Here is a 24205-nt window from a genome sequence, read left to right on the forward strand (position 1 = left end):
ACCCCGAAACCCCTTCCAACACTGCCCGCTCCCAATCCCGTCGAACACTGCCACCTAACCTCCCCATCCAGCCTGGCCTCCTCTCCTGGGGCAGCCGGATTGTATTCCAACAACAAGACTGCTGCTGCTGTAGCTGCCTTTTTCGGGTAAGTCTCCAAATAACGCATGCACGCACAGCCATAGCCACACACACAATGTTTTACTGCAATTTTTTGACACATTCCACATTTCCCCTGTACAGGACAATGTTGGAGAGGTTACCAAGAGATGGGGTTTAGGGTACACCCCTCTGTAGAACTCCAGGGAAAGTGTGGGGACAGAGAGAGAGTGCGGGAGGTCAGTCATTTGGAGATGGTGCCAGTTTATTCACTGTAAACAAAAGACGCGATCACTGGGACCTAGAATCAGGGGATGTAAAGTCAGTATGGATAGAGCTGAGAAATTCCAAGGGTAAAAAGACCCTCTTGGGAGTTATCTACAGGTCCCCAAACTGTAGTCTGGATGTCGGATGTAAGTTGAATCAGGAGCTGAAATTGGACTGTCGCAAAGATGTTACTACAGTTGTTATGGGGGATTTCAACATGCAGGTAGACTGGGAGAATCAGGATGGTATTGGACCTCAAGAAAGAGACTTTGTGGAGTGTCTTCGAGATGGATTCTTAGAACAGCTGGTGCTGGAGCCTACCAGCGAGAAGGCAATTCTGGATCTGGTGTTGTGCAACAAACCAGAATTGATCAGGGACCTCGAAGTGAAGGAGCCATTGGGAAGTAGTGACCATAATACAATAAGCTTCAATCTGCAATTTGAGAAGGAGAGGGTACAATCGGAAGTGACAATATTTCTGTTGAATAAAGGGAACAATGGAGCTATGAGGAGGGGCTGGCCAAAGTTCAATGGTGCAATACCTTAGCAGGGATGACAGTGGAGGAACAATGGCAGATATTTCTGTGTATAATGCAGAAGATGCAAGATCAATTCATTCCAAAAAGGAAGAAAGATCCTAGGACGAGGCATGGGTGGCCGTGGCTGACGAGGGAAGTTAAGAAACATATAAAGTTAAAAGAGAAAAAGTATAACATAGCAAAGATAAGTGGGAAAACGGAGGACTGGGAAGCTTTTAAAGAACAACAGAGGATTACTAAGAAGGAAATACGCAGAGAAAAAATGAGGTACGAAGGTAACCTGGCCAAAAATATAAAGGAGGATAGTAAAAGCTTTTTAGGTATGTGAAAGGCAAAAAGATGGTTAAGACAAAAATTGGGCCCTTGAAGACAGAAACAGGGGAATATATTATGGGGAACAAAGAAATGGCAGAAGAATTGAATTGGTACTTCAGATCTGTGTTCACTGGGGAAGACACAAGCAATCTCCCTGAGGTAACAGTGGCTGAAGGACCTGAACTGAAGGGAATTTATATTTGCCAGGAATTGGTGTTGGAGAGACTGTTAGGTCTGAAGGCTGATAAGTCCCCGGGGCCTGATGGTCCACATCCCAGGGTACTGAAGGAGGTGGCTCGAGAAATCGTGGATGCGTTGGTGATTATTTTCCAGAGTTCGATAGATTCAGGATCAGTTCCTGCGGATTGGAGGGTGGCGAATGTTGTACCACATTTTAAGAAAGGTGGGAGAGAGAAAGCAGGAAATTATAGACCAGTTAGTCTGACCTCAGTGGTGGGAAAGATGCTGGAGTCTATTATAAAGGATGAAATTACGACACATCTGGATAGTAGTAACAGGATAAGTCAGAGTCAGTATGGATTTATGAAGGGGAAATCATGCTTGACTAATCTTCTGGAATTTTTTGAGAATGTAACTCTGAAGATGGATGAGAGAGATCCAGTAGATGTAGTGTACCTGGACTTGCAGAAAGCTTTTGATAAAGTCCCACATAGGAGGTTAGTGAGTAAAATTAGGGTGCATGGTATTGGGGGCAAAGTAATAACTTGGATTGAAAGTTGGTTGGCTGATAGGAAACAAAGAATAGTGATAAACGGCTCCATTTCGGAATGGCAGGCAGTGACCAGTGGGGTACCGCAGGGATCAGTGCTGGGACCACAGCTTTTTACATATATATATATTAATGACATAGAAGATGCTATTCGTAATAATATTAGCAAATTTGCTGATGATACTAAGCTGGGTGGCAGGGTGAAATGTGAGGAGAATGTTAGGAGATTACAGGGTGACCTGGACAGGTTAGGTAAGTGGTCAGATGCATGGCAGATGCAGTTTAATGTGGATAAATGTATGGTTATCCACTTTGGTGGCAAGAACAAGAAGGCAGATTACTACCTCAATGGAATCAAGTTAGGTAAAGGGGCAGTACAAAGAGATCTGGGTGTTCTTGTACACCAGTCAATGAAGGTACAGCATGCAGGTACAGCAGGTAGTGAAGAAGGCTAATAGCATGCTGGCCTTTATAACAAGAGGGATTGAGTATAGAAGCAAAGAGATTCTTCTGCAGCTGTACAGGGCCCTGGCGAGACCGCACCTGGAGTATTGTTTGCAGTTCTGGTCTCCAAATTTGAGGAAAGACATTCTGGCTATTGAGGGAGTGCAGCGTAAGTTCACTAGGTCAATTCCTGGAATGGCGGGACTACCTTACGCTGAAAGACTGGAGCGACAGGGCTTGTATACCCTTGAGTTTAGAAGACTGAGAGGGGATTTGATTGAGACATATAAGATTATTAATGGATTAGACACTCTGGAGGCAGGAAACGTGTTTCCGCTGATGGGTGAGTCCTGAACCAGAGGACACAGCTTAAAAATACGGGGTAGACCATTTAGGACAGAGATGAGGAGAAACTTCTTCACCCAGAGAGTGGTGGCTGTGTGGATGCTCTTCCCCAGAGGGCAGTGGAGGCCCAGTCTCTGGATTCATTTAAGAAAGAGTTGGATAGAGCTCTCAAGGATAGTGGAATCAAGGGTTATGGAGATAAGGCAGGAACAGGATACTGATTAAGGATGATCAGCCATAATCATATTGAATGGTGGTGCAGGCTCAAAGGGCAGAATGGGCTACTCCTGCACCTATTGTCTATTGTCTATTGTCTATTGTCGGAAACACGTCTTTGATGTAATGTTTCTATCGGGACCTCGAGATCTCCTTCAGATAATCCGATGTTCGGATAACTGGTGTTCAAATAATTGAGGTTCCTCTGCAATCAGTCAAGGACCAAAATGACACCACATAGGCAACAACCAGGGGTGATCCAGGCAACAGTATGTTAGAGAGAGGATATATCGATAGTTGTAACTGCAAGTCATCAGCTTATTTATTAAGCACACTTTTCTGAGATTTTAAAGTAGGTTTTGTCTTTTACCCATGCTGAGTGAGAGTGGTTAGTTTAAATAACACAAGTATGGAAAAGTTAGATCTTCCAATATGTTGTTGTGTTGCCATAGTCTTACCTGACCATTGAGGCTGCTCTGTCATTTGAGAGAGAAGCAGCCGGTGGTGATTTAATCTGAGGGCCACCAGACATCAGGTGAGGGAAGAGATTGAGAAGGACAGTCCTTCACAGTAACCTCAAACTAGTGACAGGAATTGAACCCACACTGTTAGCAACCTACTGCTCTGTAAACCTACAATCCTGCCAACTGAACTAAACTGATTCCCTCAGCTTCATTATTGATGGTAATTTAAACTACTCATCGCATTTTTTTTCTTTCCACAGTAAATGTGTTCATAAAATTATAGCTTTGAATTCAAAAGTAAACTTGACAGGCCATGCATGGAGTTTGATAGGAAGTGCAGAAGCAAGAAAAGTGATTGCACAATGTTGCCAATATTAAATACAGTAGAACACACAGATTCACAGTGAACAAAACTATTCAGTATTTTAACAACTTTGAATGTTCTGCACCTTGGAATTGCTCTAAATAATATAATCCTGTGTTCCCAAAAGTGAATTGTGTTGTCAGGGAATATGTAAAGTGTTGTAGTCCTGTCTCCCACTCGTATCTATCTTCAAATTCATGTTTTGTGCTCAGAGTGCTTAGCATCAACTGTTTGTATTAAAAATCAATATTTGTACCAGTCTGAAATTGCTAAAATTATGTTTTTTATTCATTCATGGGATGGGGACATCACTGGTTAGGCCAGCAGTTATTGCCCGTCCCTAATTGCCCAGACAGCAGTAAGATACAATCACATTGCTGTGGGTCTGGAGTCAAATGTAGGCTAGACCAGGTAAGGATGGCACCTTCCTTCCCTAAAGGATGTTAGTGAACCAGATGCGTTTTTCCAACAATCGGCAATGGATTCATGGTCATCATTTAGACTCTTAATTCCAGATTTTTAAATTAAGTACAAATTCCACCATCTGTTATGGCAGAACATTACTTGGGCTTAACAGTCCAGCAAAAATACTACTAGGTCATTAGATTCCCAATGGATTATACTCTGAAGCAAAGGCAGTTATGCGAAAAATCATATCGAAGATTTTTCCTTTTAGTAAATACAATTTATTGAGTAATAAAAAAATTATTCTGAAATCCAAATGAATAAACATTGAGAAATAAGTTCCATTATATAAGAACTGAGAGGGGGGTTAATCCTGTGTTCCCAAAAGTGAATTGTGTTGTCAGGGAATATGTAAAGTGTTGTAGTCCTGTCTCCCACTCGTATCTATCTTCAAATTCACGTTTTGTGCTCAGAGTGCTTAGCATCAACTGTTTGTATTAAAAATTAATATTTGTACCAGTCTGAAATTGCTAAAATTATGTTTTTTATTCATTCATGGGATGGGGACATCACTGGTTAGGCCAGCAGTTATTGCCCGTCCCTAATTGCCCAGACAGCAGTAAGATACAATCACATTGCTGTGGGTCTGGAGTCAAATGTAGGCTAGACCAGGTAAGGATGGCACCTTCCTTCCCTAAAGGATGTTAGTGAACCAGATGCGTTTTTCCAACAATCGGCAATGGATTCATGGTCATCATTTAGACTCTTAATTCCAGATTTTTAAATTATGTACAAATTCCACCATCTGTTATGGCAGAACATTATTTGGGCTTAACAGTCCAGCAATAATACTACTAGGTCATTAGATTCCCAATGGATTATACTCTGAAGCAAAGGCAGTTATGCGAAAAATCATATCGAAGATTTTTCCTTTTAGTAAATACAATTTATTGAGTAATAAAAAAATTTTTTTGAAATCCAAATGAATAAACATTGAGAAATAAGTTCCATTATATAAGAACTGAGAGGGGGGTTAATTTTTTTTCTCAGGAATGGAAAATACTTTCAAATGATGTCTTTGAGTTATTGATGCTTGACGTGAAATAAAGAAGAGAGTCCTTCTTGATATTTAAAAGATCCTTTGTGGATAAAAATCAGTTAGAATACATTGCAAGAAGTATGTGAATGTGAAAGACCTAAGCAAAGGCCCAAATAGACTGCTAGTCAGCAGATACCAATTCAGCACCCAATCAAAGTATCAGCATAGTGGACATAACTTGCACCTAATTCCATCCCATGCCTTCTCTCTTTTTTTCAGGCTGTAATAGCTCTTGATGAATGGAGGTTGGTCAGCATGATCTTGGTTCATGGCTATGAAATAGCGTGTAAAGATCGATTACAAATTGCATTTGGAACAATTTGGAACAATTGTACTGAAGTCTTAATGGTACTTGACACAGCCAATCCTACAGCACCTGATTGCACCAAGTTGAGTGACTGACATGAGAAAGATCACAGGGTAGCAAGATGAGTAGGTAGATGGAGATGGTATTGTTTCTGCAGTTTTTGAAATACAACAGTGTGAGCAGATGTGTCATGCTACAGTACAATTTATATTTGGTGGGAAGGGAGTTGTAAGTACTGACCCTATTGAGCAATGCATCAGTCACATGTCTGACATATCTGGAGCTATGTTGAAAGGAAGCAGACAATTGAGGAAGGTTTGGTTGCCCCTGGAAATGTCATCCATGCTGTGGAATTTGACTCTGGTCTCCTTACAGGAGATGGTACAGTTCTGTAACAATCTATGTACTATACAGGCATGGGTTGCCCCCTCAGTCATTGACAGAGAAATGTACCACAGTTATGCTTGACAGAATAAAAGTGAGTAGGTAAAAACAATGACTGTAGATGCTGGAAACCAGATTCTGGATTAGTGGTGCTGAAAGAGCACAACAGTTCAGGCAGCATCCGAGGAGCAGTAAAATCGACGATTTGGGCAAAAGCCCTTCATCAGGAATAAAGGCAGAGAGCCTGAAGCGTGGAGAGATAAGCTAGAGGTGGGTGGGGGTGGGGAGAAAGTAGCATAGAGTATAATAGGTGAGTGGGGGAGGGGATGAAGGTGATAGGTCAGATAGGAGGGTGGAGTGGATAGATGGAAAAGAAGATAGGCAGGTAGGACAAGTCATGGGGACAGTGCTGAGTTGGAAGTTTGGAACTAGGGTAAGGTGGGGGAAGGGGAAATGAGGAAACTGTTGAAGTCCACATTGATGCCCTGGGGTTGAAGTGTTCTGAGGCGAAAGATGAGGCATTCTTCCTCCAGGCGTCTGGTGGTGAGGGAGCGGCGGTGAAGGAGGCCCAGGACCTCCATGTCCTCGACAGAATGGGAGGGGGAGTTGAAATGTTGGGCCACAGGGCAGTGTGGTTGATTGGTGCGGGTGTCCCAGAGATGCTCCCTAAAGTGCTCTGCTAGGTGGCGTCCAGTCTCCCCAATGTAGAGGACGCCGCATCGGGAGCAATGGATACAATAACTAATATTAGTGGATGTGCAGGTAAAGCTTTGATGGATGTGTCAGGCTCCTTTAGGGCCTTGGATGGAGGTGAGGGAGGAGGTGTGGGCACAGGTTTTGCAGTTCCTGCGGTGGCAGGGGAAGATGCCAGGACTGGAGGGTGGGTTGTAGGGGGCCGTGGACCTGACCAAGTAGTCACGGAGGGAATGGTCTTTGCGGAAGATCCATAAGCCTGACCACCCTGGCCGACCCATTGTCTCAGCATGCTCCTGCCCCACTGAACTCATCTTTACCTACCTCGACACTGTCCTATCCTCCCTAGTCCAGGAACTCCCCACATACGTACGAGACACCACCCACGCCCTCCACCTCCTCCAAGACTTCCGTTTCCCCGGCCCCCAACACCTCATCATCACCATGGATATCCAAACCCTCTACACCTTCATCCACTATGACCAGGGCCTCCAAGCCCTCCGTTTTTTCCTCTCCCGATGTCCCCAACAGTACACTTCCACCGACACTCTCATTCGTTTGGCCGAACTGGTCCTCACCCTTCACAATTTCTCCTGCGAATCCTCCCACTTCCTCCAGACCAAAGGGATAGCCATGGGCACATGTATGGGCCCCAGATATGCCTGTCTCTTTGTTGGCTACATAGAACAGTCGATCTTCCATAATTACACTGGCACCACTCCACACCTCTTCCTCCACTACATTGATGACTACATTGGCGCCACCTCATGCTTTCGCGAGGAGGTTGAGCAATTCATCAACTTCACCAACACATTCCACCCTGACCTTAAATTTACCTGGACCATCTCTGACACCTCCCTCCCCTTCCTGGACCTCTCCATCTCCGTTAATGACGACCGACTTGACACTGACATTTTTTACAAACCCACCGACTCCCACAGCTACCTGGATTACACCTCTTCCCACCCTAACTCTTGCAAAAATGCCATCCTGTATTTCCAATTCCTCCACCTCCGCCGTATCTGCTCCCAGGAGGACTAGTTTCACCACAGAACACACCAGATGGCCTCCTTCTTTAGAGAACGCAATTTCCCTTCCCACGTGGTTAAAGATGCCCTCCAATGCATCTCGTCCACATCCTTCACCTCCACCCTCAGACCCCACCCCTCCAACTGTAACAAGGACAGAACGCCCCTGGTGCTCACCTTCCACTCTACCAACTTTCGCATAAACCAAATCATCCGCCTACATTTCCGCCACCTCCAAAAAGACCCCACCACCAGGGATATATTTCCCTCCCCACCCTTTCCGCCTTCTGCAAAGACCATTCCCTCTGTGACTACCTGGTCAGGTCCACGCCCCCTAACAACCCACCTTCCCTTCCTGGCACCTTCCCCTGCCACCGCAGGAACTGCAAAACCTACGCCCACACCTCCTCCCTCACTTCCATCCAAGGCCCTAAAGGAGCCTTCCACATCCATCAAAGTTTTACCTGCACATCCACTAATATCATTTATTGTATCCGTTGCTCCCGATGCGGCCTCCTCTACATTAGGAAGACTGGACACCTCCTAGCAGAGCGCTTTAGGGAACATCTCTGGGACACCCGCACCAATCAACCACACTGCCCTGTGGCCCAACATTTCAACTCCCCCTCCCACTCTGCCGAGGACATGGAGGTCCTGGGCTTCCTTCACCGCCGCTCCCTCACCACCAGACGCCTGGAGGAAGAACGCCTCATCTTCCGCCTCAGAACACTTCAACCCCAGGGCATCAATGTGGACTTCAACAGTTTCCTCATTTCCCCTTCCCCCACCTCACTCTAGTTTCAAACTTCCAGCTCAGCACTGTCACCATGACTTGCCCTACCTGCCTATCTTCTTTTCCAACTATCCACTCCACCCTCCTCTCTGACCTATCACCTTCATCTCCTCCCCCACTCACCTATTGTACTCTATGCTACTTTCTCCCCACCCCCACCCTCCTCTAGCTTATCTCTCCATGCTTCAGGCTCACTGCCTTTATTCCTGATGAAGGGCTTTGGCCTGAAACGTCGATTTCGAAGCTCCTTGGATGCTGCCTGAACTGCTGTGCTCTTCCAGCACCACTAATCCAGAATAAAAGTGAGTAACCCAGTCAAGTTCAGCTCTTAGTTGATCTCCTTAGAATATCTTCATGACCTTCTTTGTTTTCAAACACGGAAATTCATGGATTAGACAGTGAAGTTAACATGACATTAACAAAAAAAAGCTTCTTCACCAACACAAAAATGTAATCAGCCTTTAATTATTTTACTCAATTTAAACATCCACGTGTGATATATTTGACAGAACTATAACTGAAAAAACTTTTATGGAAAAATGAGTGAAATTAGTAAATGTGCTATATTCTAATTTGACAGGTTGGCATTTGTAGAAAGAATGTTTTCTTCCTCCTTACCAACCATGATTGATTGGTGATAGTTATTTCAACTTAATTCCAGAGAAAACTGGTTGAGGGTATAGCTGAACATAGCTTGGTATTCAATGATTTCGGTGGCACATAATTTACTTCACAGATAAGCCATAGGCACTTTTAATGATTTTGAGAATTTGCACTTGTTCTGAGAATTTGTGTTTCTTTTACAGAATATTAGATATAGAAAGAACTATTCCCTTATGTTTAATCAGAAACATGCGTGAAGAAAGTTGTGTACTGTTATGATTTTGTAAGGGCCTGCTAACATTCAAAAAAGAAATCCAAACATCTATCAGTCAAACTTATGGAATCACCTCTCAAGGTTTCATCTTTTTGAAACAAAGACAAACTTTGTTGTGTATAAAGAGAAATTATACAAAGCAAGCTTAACTTAATACTGCAGCTTGCAAAGGCATATGCTAGAAACCTAGTTTTTTTTTAACTACTCCCCCACCCAATGTGCCACAAGAGATATCTTGAAAGTTCATTGAGTTTTCCTGGGCCAAACTCAAAGTAAGCCTGGAATTCACATTGATTTTCCTTAGTGTTCCAGTGATCCTCTAGGGCCAGATTTTATTGGGGTCTCTTTTGACTATTCGAGACACCACCATTTCTTTTCAGATCTTGCAACTCTCAATATCTCCACTCCTGATTCAGGGGACTAGCAAATACCGACTGCTTTCCCACAGCTTTCCAAGTTAACTCTTTTCATTTCTTTCTGTAGCAAGGCTCTATGAGTACCATGCAGGTTTTTTCCACAAGCTGCAACTGAGAGGAAATTTTCAGCTGTTATTTGCTCATGGAAACCAAACTGAGATGAAATTAGTTAAAAATCATACAACATCAGGTTATAGTCCAACAGGTTTATTTGGAAGCACTAGTTTTCTGAGCGCTGCTCCTTCATCACGTGGTTGTGGAGTCTAAGATCGTAGGACACAGAATTTATAGCAAAGTTTACTGTGTAATTTAACTGAAATTATATATTGAAAAAGACCTGGATTGTTGTTAAGTCTCATCTTTTGGAACGGGCATGTTGGTTTCAGTTCTTTTATATGTAAATTCCAGAACTTTCTTAAAGTTACATTCTCAAGTGAACTTTAACAATCGGTGCCATGTTGACAGACAGCCTCACACAGGGCACCGCCTCCAAATGACTGACTGCCCGCCGTCTCTCTCTTCCCACACTTTCCCTGGAGTTCTACACAGAGGAGTTACCTAAACCCCTTCTTCCCCAGATAATCTCTCCAACATTGTCCTGTACAGAACCTGTCCAAAAGTCGCAATAAAAAGTTGTGTGTGTGTGTATGTGTGTGCACACTACTTGGAGACTTACTTCACAATGGCAACTGCAGCAGTCGTGTTGGTGTACAGTCCAGCTGCCCTGGAGAGAGGACTGGTGTGTACGGGGTTAGGGGGCAGGTGGGGGTAGTGTTGGGGGCAGGGATGGGGTTGGGCGGGATTGGGGGCAGGGCAGGGTTGGAGGCTGGGAGCGGGGTTGGGTTCGGGGCGGTGTTGCACGGGACCGGGTTGATGGAGGTGGTGTTGGGGTCAGGGGGGCGGTGTTGCACAGGAGCGGGGGGGTGGTGTTGGGGTTGGGGGCAGTTTTGGATGGGATTGGGGGTGGGGTTGGGTTCGGGGCGTTGTTGCATGGGAGCGGCAGTGCAGGGGTGGTGTTGGGGTCAGGGGGCAGTGTTGCACGGGGTTGTTGGTAGGGGGCAGTGTTGGGGTCAGGGGGCGGTGTTGGTGTTGGGGGCTGGTGTTGCACGGGGTTGGGGGTGGTGAGCGGTGTTGCTGTGGAGCAGGAAGGAGAGGGTGTTGGGGGCTGGGGGCTGATGTTGAGGGTGGAATCTCACATGTGATGTGCTGCTGCTAGTCTCCTGAATGGGGAGCAGACTTTAAAAACTCCAAGCTCCAGAGGTAAGGCATTTCATCAATTAACTGAATAATCAATTATCCGAACAAAATAGTGCCCGCCCATCTCGTTCAGATAATCGAAATTCCCCTGTAGTCACAAAATAGTGACTCATGGGGTACAGATTTTTTTTCCAAACGCTGTCACTTTTAGAATGTTCAAACTTGTGTTGGAGCATAATCTTGAATGCCCCTTAACTTGCTAAAGTTACAAAATGTGCGGTTCTGGGATAAGGAAGTGGTTGAAAGGCAAGGAACACCAATTGCTTTAATATAATTACGCTGACCTAACAAAATAATTACACACTTGTTATTGTTTATCAATGTAACATACTTTTTCCACTTTCTCATCAGCCATAATCTTGATGAAGCATCAGAGTTTTTGCGACAAATCTTGCAAAATGAAATATCATCAAATAGCATAGGCTACTATTATTTGTTTCTTTATTTGTATTTCATCTTTCTTCCCATTTCTCTTTAATACCTCAATTGAATCAATTTTCATAAGTCCTCATAAATTTGAAGGATTTTCATTACTACTTAAATAGCGCGATATAAAATTTTTCTCAATGCTCCTGTGAAGTGCTTTGAGATGTAAATGTTGTAAATTAACCTGATCAGATGTAATATAACAAAGTTCAGGTGGGACTTCAATCTAGACCTTCTAGCTCAGAGGGAGGGACACCACTGCTGCACCCTAATGGCCCTTTCATGACATATATTACCATACAAAATTTTGCTGCTTTCCTGGTGAGAAAATTGCCATAATATTTCTTTGTGATTTGTACTATACACATCCTCATTTCTGTGCAGTTCTGCTCCATTGGAGCGAGAATAAAATTTGAGATATGAAATTTGCAGCTGAATGGATAAATCAACTGTGATGTAATTGCTTCATGTCATTTTCAGTTCAACCTGCTTTACTCTCTGGCTATATGACAGAAAAGCAGAAGGAGGCCATTTGGCTATTCAGCACTGCCATTCAGTAAGATTATGGCTGATCTGATAATCCCCAGCTCCACTTTCTTGCCTTTTCTGCTTGATTCCCTTACCAAGTAAAAATTTATCTCAGCCCTAAATATATTTAATGATACAACCTCTACAGCCCGATGCTATCTGTGGTAAGAATTCCACAGATTCACTCATTTCTGATTGAAGAAATTCCTTGTGATCTTGATTTAAATGGGTGACCCTTTAGTCTGAGATGATGCTCTCTGGTCCTAGACTCTCCCACAAGGGGAGACAACCTCTTAGCATTGACCCTGTCACACTCCCTAAGAATCTTGCATGTTTCAATAAGGTCACCTTTCATTCTTCTTTGCTAGTGCAAGCCCAATCTGCTCAACCTCTCCTCATAAGAAAATCCCTTCATGCCTGAGATCATCCAGTGAACCTTCTCTGGACTGCCTTCAATTCCAATACATCTTTCCTTAGATAAGGGGACCTGTGAACAGGACACTATCTGAGAGCTAACTCGTGTCTTGTGTTAGCTAATTTGAACAAGACTTGACTATTTTCGTACTGCATTCTCTTTGGAATATCGGCCAATATTCCACATGCCTTTCCCATTACCTGCTGAATGTGGATGCTATTTTTTGTGAGTTCTACACAAGGACTCCCAAATCTGTCAGCTTTCTTCAGTCTTTCTCAATTTCCATAATATTCCGCTCTTCAATTCTTCCTTCTACTTTGCCACATTATGTCCATCTGTTATGACAATCATTGTGCACTCGCTAATCATGCCTATATCCCTCTTGAGACTCTGTGTTATCCTGATCATTTGATTTTCCATCTATTTTTGTGACATCCGCAAATTTGACTAATACATCCATTTCCCTCTACAGAAATTTGGCAGGATAATCTCGGCGAATTACAACAATCAGCTTACGACAGTTACTGAGAAGACGGTATGCTCAAATTATACCTGAAATCGATGAGTATAAACTGGCTCATTTGGAACCAATTCTGCTGGTTAGCAATTCCATGTTGTGCTGACATTTTACACTTGGTTATATATCGTAAAAGAAAGCACACATAACTGAATAGAATTGAGCATGGGGTAAGGGTGCATCTATTTAAGACAGAAATGAGGATGAGTTTCTTCTCTGAAGATAATGAATCTGTGGAATTATTTACTGCAGAAGGATGTCAAGGCTAGGTCATTAAATATATTCAAGGAGGCGATAGACTGATTAAAATAAGAGAATCAAGGTTTACAGGGAAAAGTTAGGAAAGTGGAGCTGAGAATTATCAGAAGAGGCATGATCTTATTAAATGGTTGAACAGACTCGATGGTCAGAATGGCCAACTTCTCTGGCTACGTCTTGTGGTCATAAAACAATAAAGGTTGAAGTAAGTTACAGCATATTTTAATAATCTATTAGTGTCTAATTGTGCTTCCCCAATGTTTTTTCTTGCTTTGACCTATACAGTTCTTGAACTGCAATTTCCTTTCAAATCTGGGTCTTGGATTGAAATGTACATTCAGTCTGATGGGATGACTCGTTTCTCTGTCTACTAATGAAGAGCAGACCTTTCTAAAATAGTCTATCTAAATTCTGCTCTTAGTGAGGTCAGTGGGAGCACTGTGTTGTGGGTCACAATTGCACTCCAGGGCATGATCACAAAATCCAAATTGGCACATCAATAATAATAAGGGAGTACTGCAATGTCAGATGTACCTTCCTTCAGTTAAGGTGTTAAACTGAGGCTCTACCTGCCTCCTCAAATGGATTTTAAAGATCCTATAACACTATTTTGAAGAAAAACAAGGGAGAGCTATCTCCTGTGTCTTGGTCAACATTTATCCTTAATCATCACCCAGGAGACATTATGTGGTCATTAAAACAAAACTGTTTGTGAGAGTTTGCTGTATACATATTGTCAGTTATGTGTTCTTCATTACGGCAGTAAAGTATTTTATAATATCTTAGAAATTTGCAAAAGATTAAATGTAAATGCAAGTCATGCATTTTCTTTCAGTACTGTGCTAAATTGTCATTTATTCAACATTAAACCTGCCACTCTGGAACATTCATATTCTTCAGGCTGCTGAGTGTCAGGTTGATTAGAAAAAAAGAAACAAACAGCTGAGCTGCAAAAATTAAACTCTTCTCCTTTCACTTGTAGGAGAACTGCCCAAAAATCGATCATAATTGTGACCTCAAAATACGTGAGAACCCAAAACACTGAGAAAGGATTAATGCCAGTTTAAACGTGATGATTTATGCAAACACTATATTCCTTCCCATTGACAAAACAAACAATCAAAACCATAAGCCCTGATTATTGAGAAAATAAAGATGTTTGGATGCATGATCTCTTTGTAAGAAAAGACCAAAGCTAAAAGCTAACTGAGTGATTTAACATGTCTAGTTTCATCCAAACTTCATCTGAATGCCATCTAAAAGTTTGCTGGTGACACCACGTTGTAGGCCGGATATCAAACAATGTCGAGACAGAATACAGGAAGGAAATAGATTGCTTGGTATTGTGCTGCAAAGATAACAATCTCTCCCTCAATGTCAGCAAAACTAAAGAGCTGATCGTCGACGACAGGAAGAAAGGTGGAGGACATGCCCTATCTACATCAACAGAGCTAAGGTGGAGAGGGTTGACAGTGTCAAGTTCCTGGGAATTATAATAACCAACAATCTGTCCTGGACCACCCATGTAGATGCAACAGTCAAGAAGGTACAACAATGCCTCTTCTTCCTCAGGACGCTACGGAAATTTGACATGTCCATAAGGACCCTCACCAACATTCACAGATGCACCATAGAAAGTATTTTATTTGGATGCATCACAGGTTGGTATGGCAACTGCTCTGCCCAGGATTATAAGAAGCTACAGAGAGTTGTGAACACAGCCCAGAACATCAAGTAAGCCAACTTCCCATTCATTGACTCCATCTATACTTCTCATTGCTGTGGAAAAGCAGCAACATCATTAAACATCCCTCCCACCCTGGTTATAATTTCTTCAACCTCTTCTGAAAGGCAGAAAACACAAAAGCTTAAACACACGTGCCAATGGGTTCAAGAATGGTCTCTTCCTTGTAGTTATTAGACTGCTAAATGGACATCTCAGATTTCAAATGCTTTTGTACACCTCCTACACAGCCATAACTCTGTTCAATCACCCTATGATCTGTATGTCCTTGTATATTATGATCTGCATGTATTGCATGCAAAACAAAACTTTTTACTGAATGTCGATACTTGTGACAACAATAAATCAAATCAAATGAAGCATATTGACTTAGAGGTCATGAAGGCTGTCAACCAAGTTGTAGTAATGTAAGAGTATTTTATGTTAGAATTAGGATCAGAAATAGAGCAGTTAGCACCAGGAGCCTTAACTCTGTTATTGAAGGAGATCATGACTGATCTGATTTGGCCTCAGCTCCACTTTACTGACTGCTCCTCATTACCTTCAAGTCCATTGCATATCAACAATCTGTCTAACTTGGCCTTCTGTAAGCTGGTTAGTACTATAAAAGCCAAACTCTACAGTGGACTTTGAGGTTGGGGGTGTGTGAGTCCTGAAACATTGCTAACTACAAGCAAATTAATTTTATTTAGTTAACTAAAAGAAGAGGAAAACTTGCATTTATAAAACATTTTTCAACATTGGATGTCTCAACACACTTTAGAAATTATGAATTATTTTGGAAGTGTCATCACTGTTGTAATTTAGGGCCAGCTATCTAACATTAATTTTCAGCCTTCTAACTTTAAAGTACTTTACCAATGCATTTTAATCTGTACCATGGATTGCAAATATGACATTATTATCAGAAAACAGTTAATGCTCAGTTTGTGTTTCTCTTTTTTTCATAAATGAACCATATCTACTCATTATTTACATATTAATGTTTAAGGCTAGTTACTGCTAACTGTGAGGGCTGATAAATTTAGTGCTAATAAATTATTGTTAGTTTATGACTGTAGTTTGACATCTTATTTGATAGTTTGACTAGAAGAAGTTAATTCGGTTACTTGGTAGCTTGGACACATTCTGATGGAAGGTAGTAATGTAAATGCTGATTTAACCTGAGCCTATTAATGCGGGACAGTTCAGCAAGCCAATGTTTGCATTCCTAGGCATAGAATAGGTGGAAAAGTTTCTTGTCAAGGAGTTATGGTGAAGACATTTGGGGTTCTCGCAATGCCCAATACTCCTCTTAGGATACCAGTTCCATTATTCCCACAATTCAGCCATTTTCAGTTACAGTTAGCAACAATAGAATCCAAAATCATATTCCCAATGAAACAATATCATTCCATTTTTTTTCCAGACAATTCATGACATATTGGACTTATTTTATGCTGTCCCTGGGTTTGGAATTCTGTAGATCTGTACTGAGCACATTTACTTCATACATAAATCTGTCCATTGTGGAATGTATTTGATTCATTTTAAAACTGCCAACCTGTTTTTCATCACCTCACATCTACAAGAACAGCACACTGCTAAGTCATTTGGGTGCTCGCTATTCTAAGGAAAGATGGCGAAGGTCACAACAGATGTATTGTAAACTATAAAATTCTTTCTTTAGGCTTGATGCAAAATGCTCATTAATCCTGCAAGGGTGAAATCAAATAAGTAATCTGGTCATGCATAGAATGAAATGGTTTTACAATGTGAACACATTGAAGTCATTTTGAATTCCTCTTGGGAGTTTTTAAAGGTAAGCTCGGGTCTTTGGATACTGTGAATACTTTGTATCGAAACCATGCATGGCAAATAATTCTATCTTGATAATATTGGATTACCATTCATGCTGATAATGATCCTAAGTATTCATCCAGAGAAAGGCCCAATGCACCTATTGTGCATCAGCAAGATTTTATTCATTATGAGCGTGATAAATATTTGACTCTTTAAAGTGCAAGTTGGGCAGTAATTTAAAGTTGGTTTTGCAAACCAAACATTTGCAAGTATCTACTCGCCATGGGACCTCTCTCCACTTACAATATAGCATATGTATCTTTACTAAGACTGAGATGCATATAGCTAGAGGTACTTAATATCATGAAGGATCTGGACAAATTAGATGGGGAGAAATTGTTCTCACTTGTGAAAGGATCAAGAACAAGAGGGTACAGATTTAATGTAAATGGCAAAAGAAACAAAAGTGATAGGGAATAAGCTTTTTTTTGCACAGTGAGTGGTTAAATATTTGGAATGTGCTTGACAATGTGGTGGAGGCAGGTTCACTTGAAGCATTCAAGAGGGAATTAGACTGTTACCTGAAAAGGCGCAACAATCAATGTTATGGAGGGAAGGCAGGAGAATGACACTAAGTGAGTTGCTCTTTGTACTTCGATACAAAGTATTCACAGTATCCAAAGACCCAGCTTACCTTTAAAAACTCCCAAGAGGAATTCAAAATGACTTCAATGTGTTCACATTGTAAAACCATTTCATTCTATGCATGACCAGATTACTTATTTGATTTCACCCTTGCAGGATTATTGAGCATTTTGCATCAAGCCTAATGCAGATACAACAGGCTGAATAGCCTCCTCTGCACTATAATAATTCTGTGATTCTGTGAATATAACTGCAATTAAAACGAATGGGCCAAATTTACACTCTTACACATTAACAGCAATGTAACATTGCACATTTCATGGCATTAATCTCCTGATATTATTAAATAGTATTATTACCTGAATTATGATGAGCAAATCACCAGAAATTCAATAGTTTATTAAAACAAATTGAGGTTCTGCAATTCTTTGCTGGCTAATGCAATAGAAATGAATACTGATACATTTAGAACATTTGTTATCAGCATCAAGCACATCCAGATTGGATATAGAGTGATCAGATGCACGCTATATCTTCTTTCTTCCAGAGGAAGATTTCTCAATGCAAAAGTGTGACACTATTTCGTAACCCAATTACCCCATAGCCTCTGTGAATGCAATTATAAAGTTAACTAATGCAATGTTATACTGCAGGCTTATGACAACTAAATTGTATTATAGGTGATACTGCCCAAACTCACTGTAGAATGAACCATTAGAAACATCACAGAAGCGAAACCATGATCCCAGTGTTTGGGATGACAGTACATTGCAGATACAACTTGCTTGAGTTTTTGTTCCAGGGTATAACTTAGACACCAGTCTGGCCACACCTTAATTTTAAAGTTCTCTTAGTTGCATTCAATTCCCTTCATGGCCGCACCTTTCCTTATTCTTGTAGCTTCCTTTAGCTCAACAATTATTTGGACGGTCTGTTTTCCTCCAATTCTGGCCTCCTCTTCATCCATGATTGTTTTAATTGGCTCCATTGTTGATGGCTATGCTTTCAGATGCCCAAAAACAAATCTCTAGAATTTTCTACCTAACATCTTTGTCTCTCTACCACCCTCTCCTTCTTTAAGACACTGTTTAAAATCTTCTAACCCATTCACATATCTCTGCTGAATGTGTAAAACCAATGTATGAAACTGTGAAGTACCTTGGAATGTTTTATTACTTTAAAGAGATTATTGAAACTTGTTGCTGTTGCACAGGGTAGAGCCCCACTCCTGAGGGCTTTGTTCTCAGAGATTTGCATCTTGGCAATTTTGTTTTTCGCTTTTGTATGGTTATGTCATTAACAGTTTAGCTCTATGCAAATTGTTTGTGAAATCCATCCAAAATGATTCTTTCATGTTTGGAAACATTTATTTTTGGGAGTGTGTTGCAATTGCTATAAAACGATTTTTGAATTTCCTTCCTAATTCTTAAATGGCTTCTACTAAAGTAAAACAGGATAAAGAAAGATTGACTTCTAGTGAGCAACTGTACAATTAAATTAGTTTATGTAGTATCATTTCTTTTGGAACATCTTAGTCACTGACTAGTTTTCAAAGATCCTGACACCGATGCATCATATTAAATCAGGAACTTAAAAACAAAGGCGAATCAGGAAATAATTGCAAATGAGCAGCTTTTCCGAAAACTTCAGAATCTATTTCCAAACCAGAAGAGAATACAAAGGGGCACCAAACACTTCCCTTTCAGTAAACTGCACTCACATTGACTCAACTCAGCATACCTCCATCTCAGTATCGCTTGCTGCATTTTGTTGAATATGTTCCCGTATTTCTATTTAAAACTGTCATGCAATGAGAAGTAGTGGCTTTAAGTCTAGACTGTGTGACCCTCATCACACATCCTTTACGTCTAAACCTAGTAAAGATTAAGACTTCAATTTTTATTTGGTTTGCATATTCAACTATGTATGATTGTCAAGTTATGAGGGATTTTTTTAAAAGCTAGAGTCAAATAACTCCAGGTTGATGAGTTGACTTGCAATACTTTGCAGTAATTCACATCTACATGTGTTACTATGAAGTTATCTAGAGGATGCATCTGAATGTAGATCAGGATGAGAGAACGAGAGGAATAAGTGACATAACTTTGGGTGTTTTAATAGACTCATCTGCTCAAGTCACAGAACTAGCCATAATACAGGGCAGCTCGGAGATTGATTCAGAAAGCTTGGTGTGGAAAATTGATGAAAACACTTTGCCGCTTTATTGAGGGAAACCAATGAAAACTTTTATTGTCTCTTCCTTCTCCTGCTATACCTGACCACGAGTGCCTTACATTCATATTGTTTGCCAAAATTGGAATAACTTTTATTTTGTCAGCTTTAATGGGTTTTGTTGCGGATAGAGAGTGAAATTGAGAAAAGAATTGAGTGCAGTGGATAATTCTGTTTCAATTCACCAACTTTCATATATACCAGTGTGTTAGGCTGTTTGTGTATGAGGGACAATTAACATTTCGATTGTCAATTTCAATATGTTAATCACTCGACTAAACAATATTTGCCTGTGTTTGGCTTCCTGGGTTTCCCAAGTTTAAAACTCACTAGTGAAAGCAAAGTGAGAAGATTGTGGTAACTGAGGCAGCTGGAGCTATGATGAGAGAAATGCACTGAGGTGAGAGTTGACCTTGCACATTTTTATGAAGTTATCAACACTTTGGAAGTGCTCTGTTCCTTGGACCTCTGATCTACTATTTATCAGCCATAATCGAATGGAGGAGCAGACTGGATGGGCCAAATGGCCTAATTCAGTTCCTATATCTTATGGTAGGAGTCTTACAGGTGGGGAACAAGATAATCATGAGTAACAGGAGAAGCAGCAGGACGGGCTCTGATACAGATTGCAGTTCCACAGCAGGACTTATCCTGTACATAGAGTCTACAAGCAGAGGATAGACATCATTGAAATGTTGGAGCAGCAGTGTCTGAGGAGATTCGGGTTGTCACATGAGGTGGTAGGAGTTATTTGAAGCCAATTGGAACAAAACCTGTTGTCAACAGGACCTGCTGGCCACAAGTGGCTGTCAATATCACCACGGTTTTCAACTTTCTTTGTGCCTTTGAATCCTTTTAGAAATCTGCAAGAGACATCTGTTGCATAGTGTGGTAAGATATGTTACTGAATAATACTCTGCAAGGCTGACAATTTTACCAAACTTGCCTGTGGTGACACCAGGAGAAAATGAGGACTGCAGATGCTGGAGATCAGAGTCGAAAAGTGTGGTGCTGGAAAAGCACAGCAGGTCAGGTAGCAACTGAGGAGCAGGAAAGTTGACATTTTGGGCATAAGCCCTTCATCAGGTAACACCAGTCAGAAAGACTGCTCAGGTTTGCCTGGTTTCCATCAGTGCGTGATGCACTGAAATGTTGCAGTGAAACTCCGTAAATCATTGAACAGAGTTTGTTAGCTTCAAAGATTTGAACTCCACCTGCAGTGTACAACCACAAGAAGATCTTTATGCAGATCTATGCGAGATTCTCAGGCAATTGTCATCATGTTTTCATCCTGCAGCAGTCACCCGGCCAGGTGTCATTGTGCCTGGTCGAGAGTTACCCACAAGGGATACTGACTGAAAACCTGCTTGGTGCCATTTCTTCAATTCTTGGGGAATGAGCCCTGTTATAATCTAGTGAGAAGGGGTGAACTGGCTTTTCATGGTTGAATCTTCTTGGTTGGTCACAAGGGTTATTTTTGATGAGGCTATGTCTCCCTCCATTTAAAATATACTTAACTAATTTTCTTTTATGGTAAGCAATAGGGAGTAAATCATAAGGTTTCATTGAGTTAAAGAAGTAAAATATTGATTACCTGGTTGATCCAAGAAAAGGAGCAAAGATGCAACATTAAGCAAATGGCCTTTGTGCAGTCACTTGGGCCCTTACACGTACGTACACAGGTACAAAGTTTATGAGGCACTTGAGATGTTGGGGATGACAGAGTGGACCAGAGTATCATGGGGAGAAAGGACTCTCTGGAATGCTAACAGAGATTTCATCACACTCAGGGAAAAAAAAATTCCAGGAGCGTTCCAGCAGTTTAGGAAATTGGTGCTGGGACACCCCTGTTCAGGAATGGAAGGAGACTGAAAGCAGGAAATTCTAGGTCACTTTGATTGCAGACTATCCTGGGGAAAATTTTAGATGCCATTATTAAGGAAGCAAAAAAAAAGCTTAACAGAATGAGGCAGAGTCAACATGAATTTATGATAAGGAAACCATGTTTGACTAGTTTGCAAGAGTTCTTTCAGGATATGATGAGCATAGTGATAAAGGAGAACTGGTTCATGTAGTACATTTGGATTTTCAGAAAGCATTTGATAAGGTTCCGCATAATAGGTTTTTGCGCAAGATGGTATGGGGATAATATATTAGCATGGATTGAGGATTAGTTACCATGCAGACAACAGAATTGGGATTAATAAATCTTTTTCTGGGTGTATGCATGTAACTAGAGGCATATCATAGGGTCAGTCTTTGGGTTTCAATTATTTATTGTCTAGACTAATGACTTGGAGGAGTCATTGTCAGACATTCCTCATAACTAGGCTTCATGTTGAGTAGTGGAGCCAGGATCCAGGGCGGAGGTAGGTGCTTGTCTGAGAGTTGGTGCGTAGGTTTAGTGAATTTGAGAGGATACTGCTGAGAGGAATAACATGTGTCAAACAGATGGATGGAGACAATTTACTGGGAGTGACTTTGAAGGTTGAGTATGGTATTGTAAAAACAAAAGGGTGAATGTCGGCGCAGGATGGATACACGAAGATGTGAGAGGTACGTAGTCAGGGAGGAGGGATTGGCGCAACTTAAGTTGATATAATCAGCATTGCACTGGAATAAGCTTGAGAGGGTATAGTGAAGAGATTGTGCTCATCAGGATGTAGATGAATAGATCATTGTTGTCCTTTTCTTGCCCTGCCTCAGTTATTGAACCACTTGTGATATTGTGACCAGCAGTGACATTTCCTTTGCCACCTCTCATATATGCCTCCTCAGTATTCCCAGCTGGCTTCTGTCTTTAATTTTTAAGGAAGGAAATATTCTTCAAGGTGATCATAATCCCCAGTAGCATGCCTAGGAAGGCACCAATGAAATGAGGGCGGCACGGTGGCTCAGTGATCAGTAAATGTAAATTTAAAAAAGGTTTTGCGATTTACATATGAAAGAACTGAAACCAACATAGTCATTCTAAAAGATGAGAGACTTAACAAACAATCCAGGTCTTTTTCAATATATAATTTAAGTCACATCACACTGTCAACTTTTACTATAAATTATGTGTCTTACAATCTTATTCTCCACAACAACCTGATGAAGGAGCAGCGTTCCAAAAGCTAGCACTTCCAAATAAACCTGTGGGACTATAACCTGGTATTGTGTGATTTTTAACTTTCTCTGTGTGGAGTTTGCATGTTCTCCCCGTGTTTGTATGGGTTTCCTCCAAGTGCTCCAGTTTCCTCCCACAGTCCTAAGCTGTGCAGGTTAGATGAATTGGCCATGCTAAATTCTCCATAATGTTCAGGGATGTGTAGGTTAGGTGCATTAGTCAGGGGAGATGTAGAGTAGGGGAATGGGTCTGGGTGGGATACTCTTCGGAGGGTCGGTGTGGACTTGTTGGGCCAAATGGCTTGTTTGCACACAGTAGGGATTCTATGACATTTGACCTTCTAGTTTCCATTCTTCCTCATCTTTGGATTCAAATTATGTTTGAATTAGAATTGGAGTTGAAATCACAACATCTGGGTCATCGTCACTTCTACTGATAGTAAGTGGCTGGAATGTTCAGGAATCATGTGATAATACAGTGGCTCAATAAAAAGCAACTGATCGATGCACTGAGCTCCAGATTTCCCATGTATTACCAGATTCCCCAGTTCCCATCATTTGTACAATCTTAACATCCACCCCTATATATTTCACAGCATGAAAATCCATCAAAAACTTTGAATATCTATTTTTGTGGGAAGCAAACACATTGAGTGCTGATGTGATAACCAGGCAAGTTATATTAAACTGAGAACAACTATAAACAAGATAAAGCAAACTGAATTATGCATAACATATTGTTATTATTAGAAATTAAAATCTCCTTCATTCAATTAATTATTTTTCACATGTTCATTTTGCCATTCTGCCTGCTATGTGGTGAGGGAAAGACAGTTTTGAACATACAGAAGAAAGGTCTGGGATAACCAGTCCACTGCTGCATCCTTCCTCTCAGTAAGTGATTAGAGTTTCTTGTCTGCACTTTTTCCTGAACTACATGTTGCAAAATATGCACCAATCCTCCACACCACAGTACCCCAGAAAGCATGCATATCAATTCAACCTTCTTGTTTGTAGGAACGTTGATTGTGAATAAGTTAGTTATTTAATCACTTTACCTTTCAGCGTGTTAGGCTGTGCTACCTCAATTAAACTATTATTATTTGAGTTAATGGGGCAACAGTCACACTGTATCACACTTGGGGTTTTCTGTGGTAGGATTATTGTTTAGAGCACATTCAGATAGAAAAGGCCACAAAAGGAGACTTTAAACTGATTTCCTTACCTTTGACAAATACATAGATCTGGGATTTAAGATTTCCATTGTCTGCAGAAATGGCATATTTACAAATGTAGTTCCCAGTGTCACTGTGTTGAGCCTTCCTTAAAGTTATGGTACTGCAAAAATACTTCTGCTTGTCATCACACCTGTAGTTGATTATGTTAAATCTGTTTTTTGCAGAATTAGATAGGTTGGGTCCAGACCAGTTCAAAGATGCTTGACCCCTGTTGATAAACCATAATAGTCAAAATTAGTAAGGTGCTTTATACTGGATGTGGCTCTTGGTTG

General features: G+C 41.2%; 1 protein-coding gene across 3 annotated transcripts in view; it reads right to left on the bottom strand.

Annotated features, from left to right (window-relative positions):
- The window catches only part of kdrl (kinase insert domain receptor like), a 265292-nt gene that overhangs the window by 186840 nt on the left and 54247 nt on the right, over positions 1 to 24205 (bottom strand). For all 3 annotated transcript variants that reach the window (XM_087991964.1, XM_043704900.2, XM_087991965.1), the window contains exon 3: positions 23921 to 24141. In XM_087991964.1, coding sequence (XP_087848090.1) covers positions 23921 to 24141 — 221 coding nt within the window. The remainder of the gene's footprint in view (positions 1 to 23920; positions 24142 to 24205) is intronic.

The sequence above is a fragment of the Chiloscyllium plagiosum genome, unplaced genomic scaffold (genome assembly GCF_037043375.1).
Source record: "Chiloscyllium plagiosum isolate Xiang-an unplaced genomic scaffold, Cpla_swu_hap1 HiC_scaffold_11, whole genome shotgun sequence".
In the NCBI taxonomy this organism is placed as follows: domain Eukaryota; kingdom Metazoa; phylum Chordata; class Chondrichthyes; order Orectolobiformes; family Hemiscylliidae; genus Chiloscyllium; species Chiloscyllium plagiosum.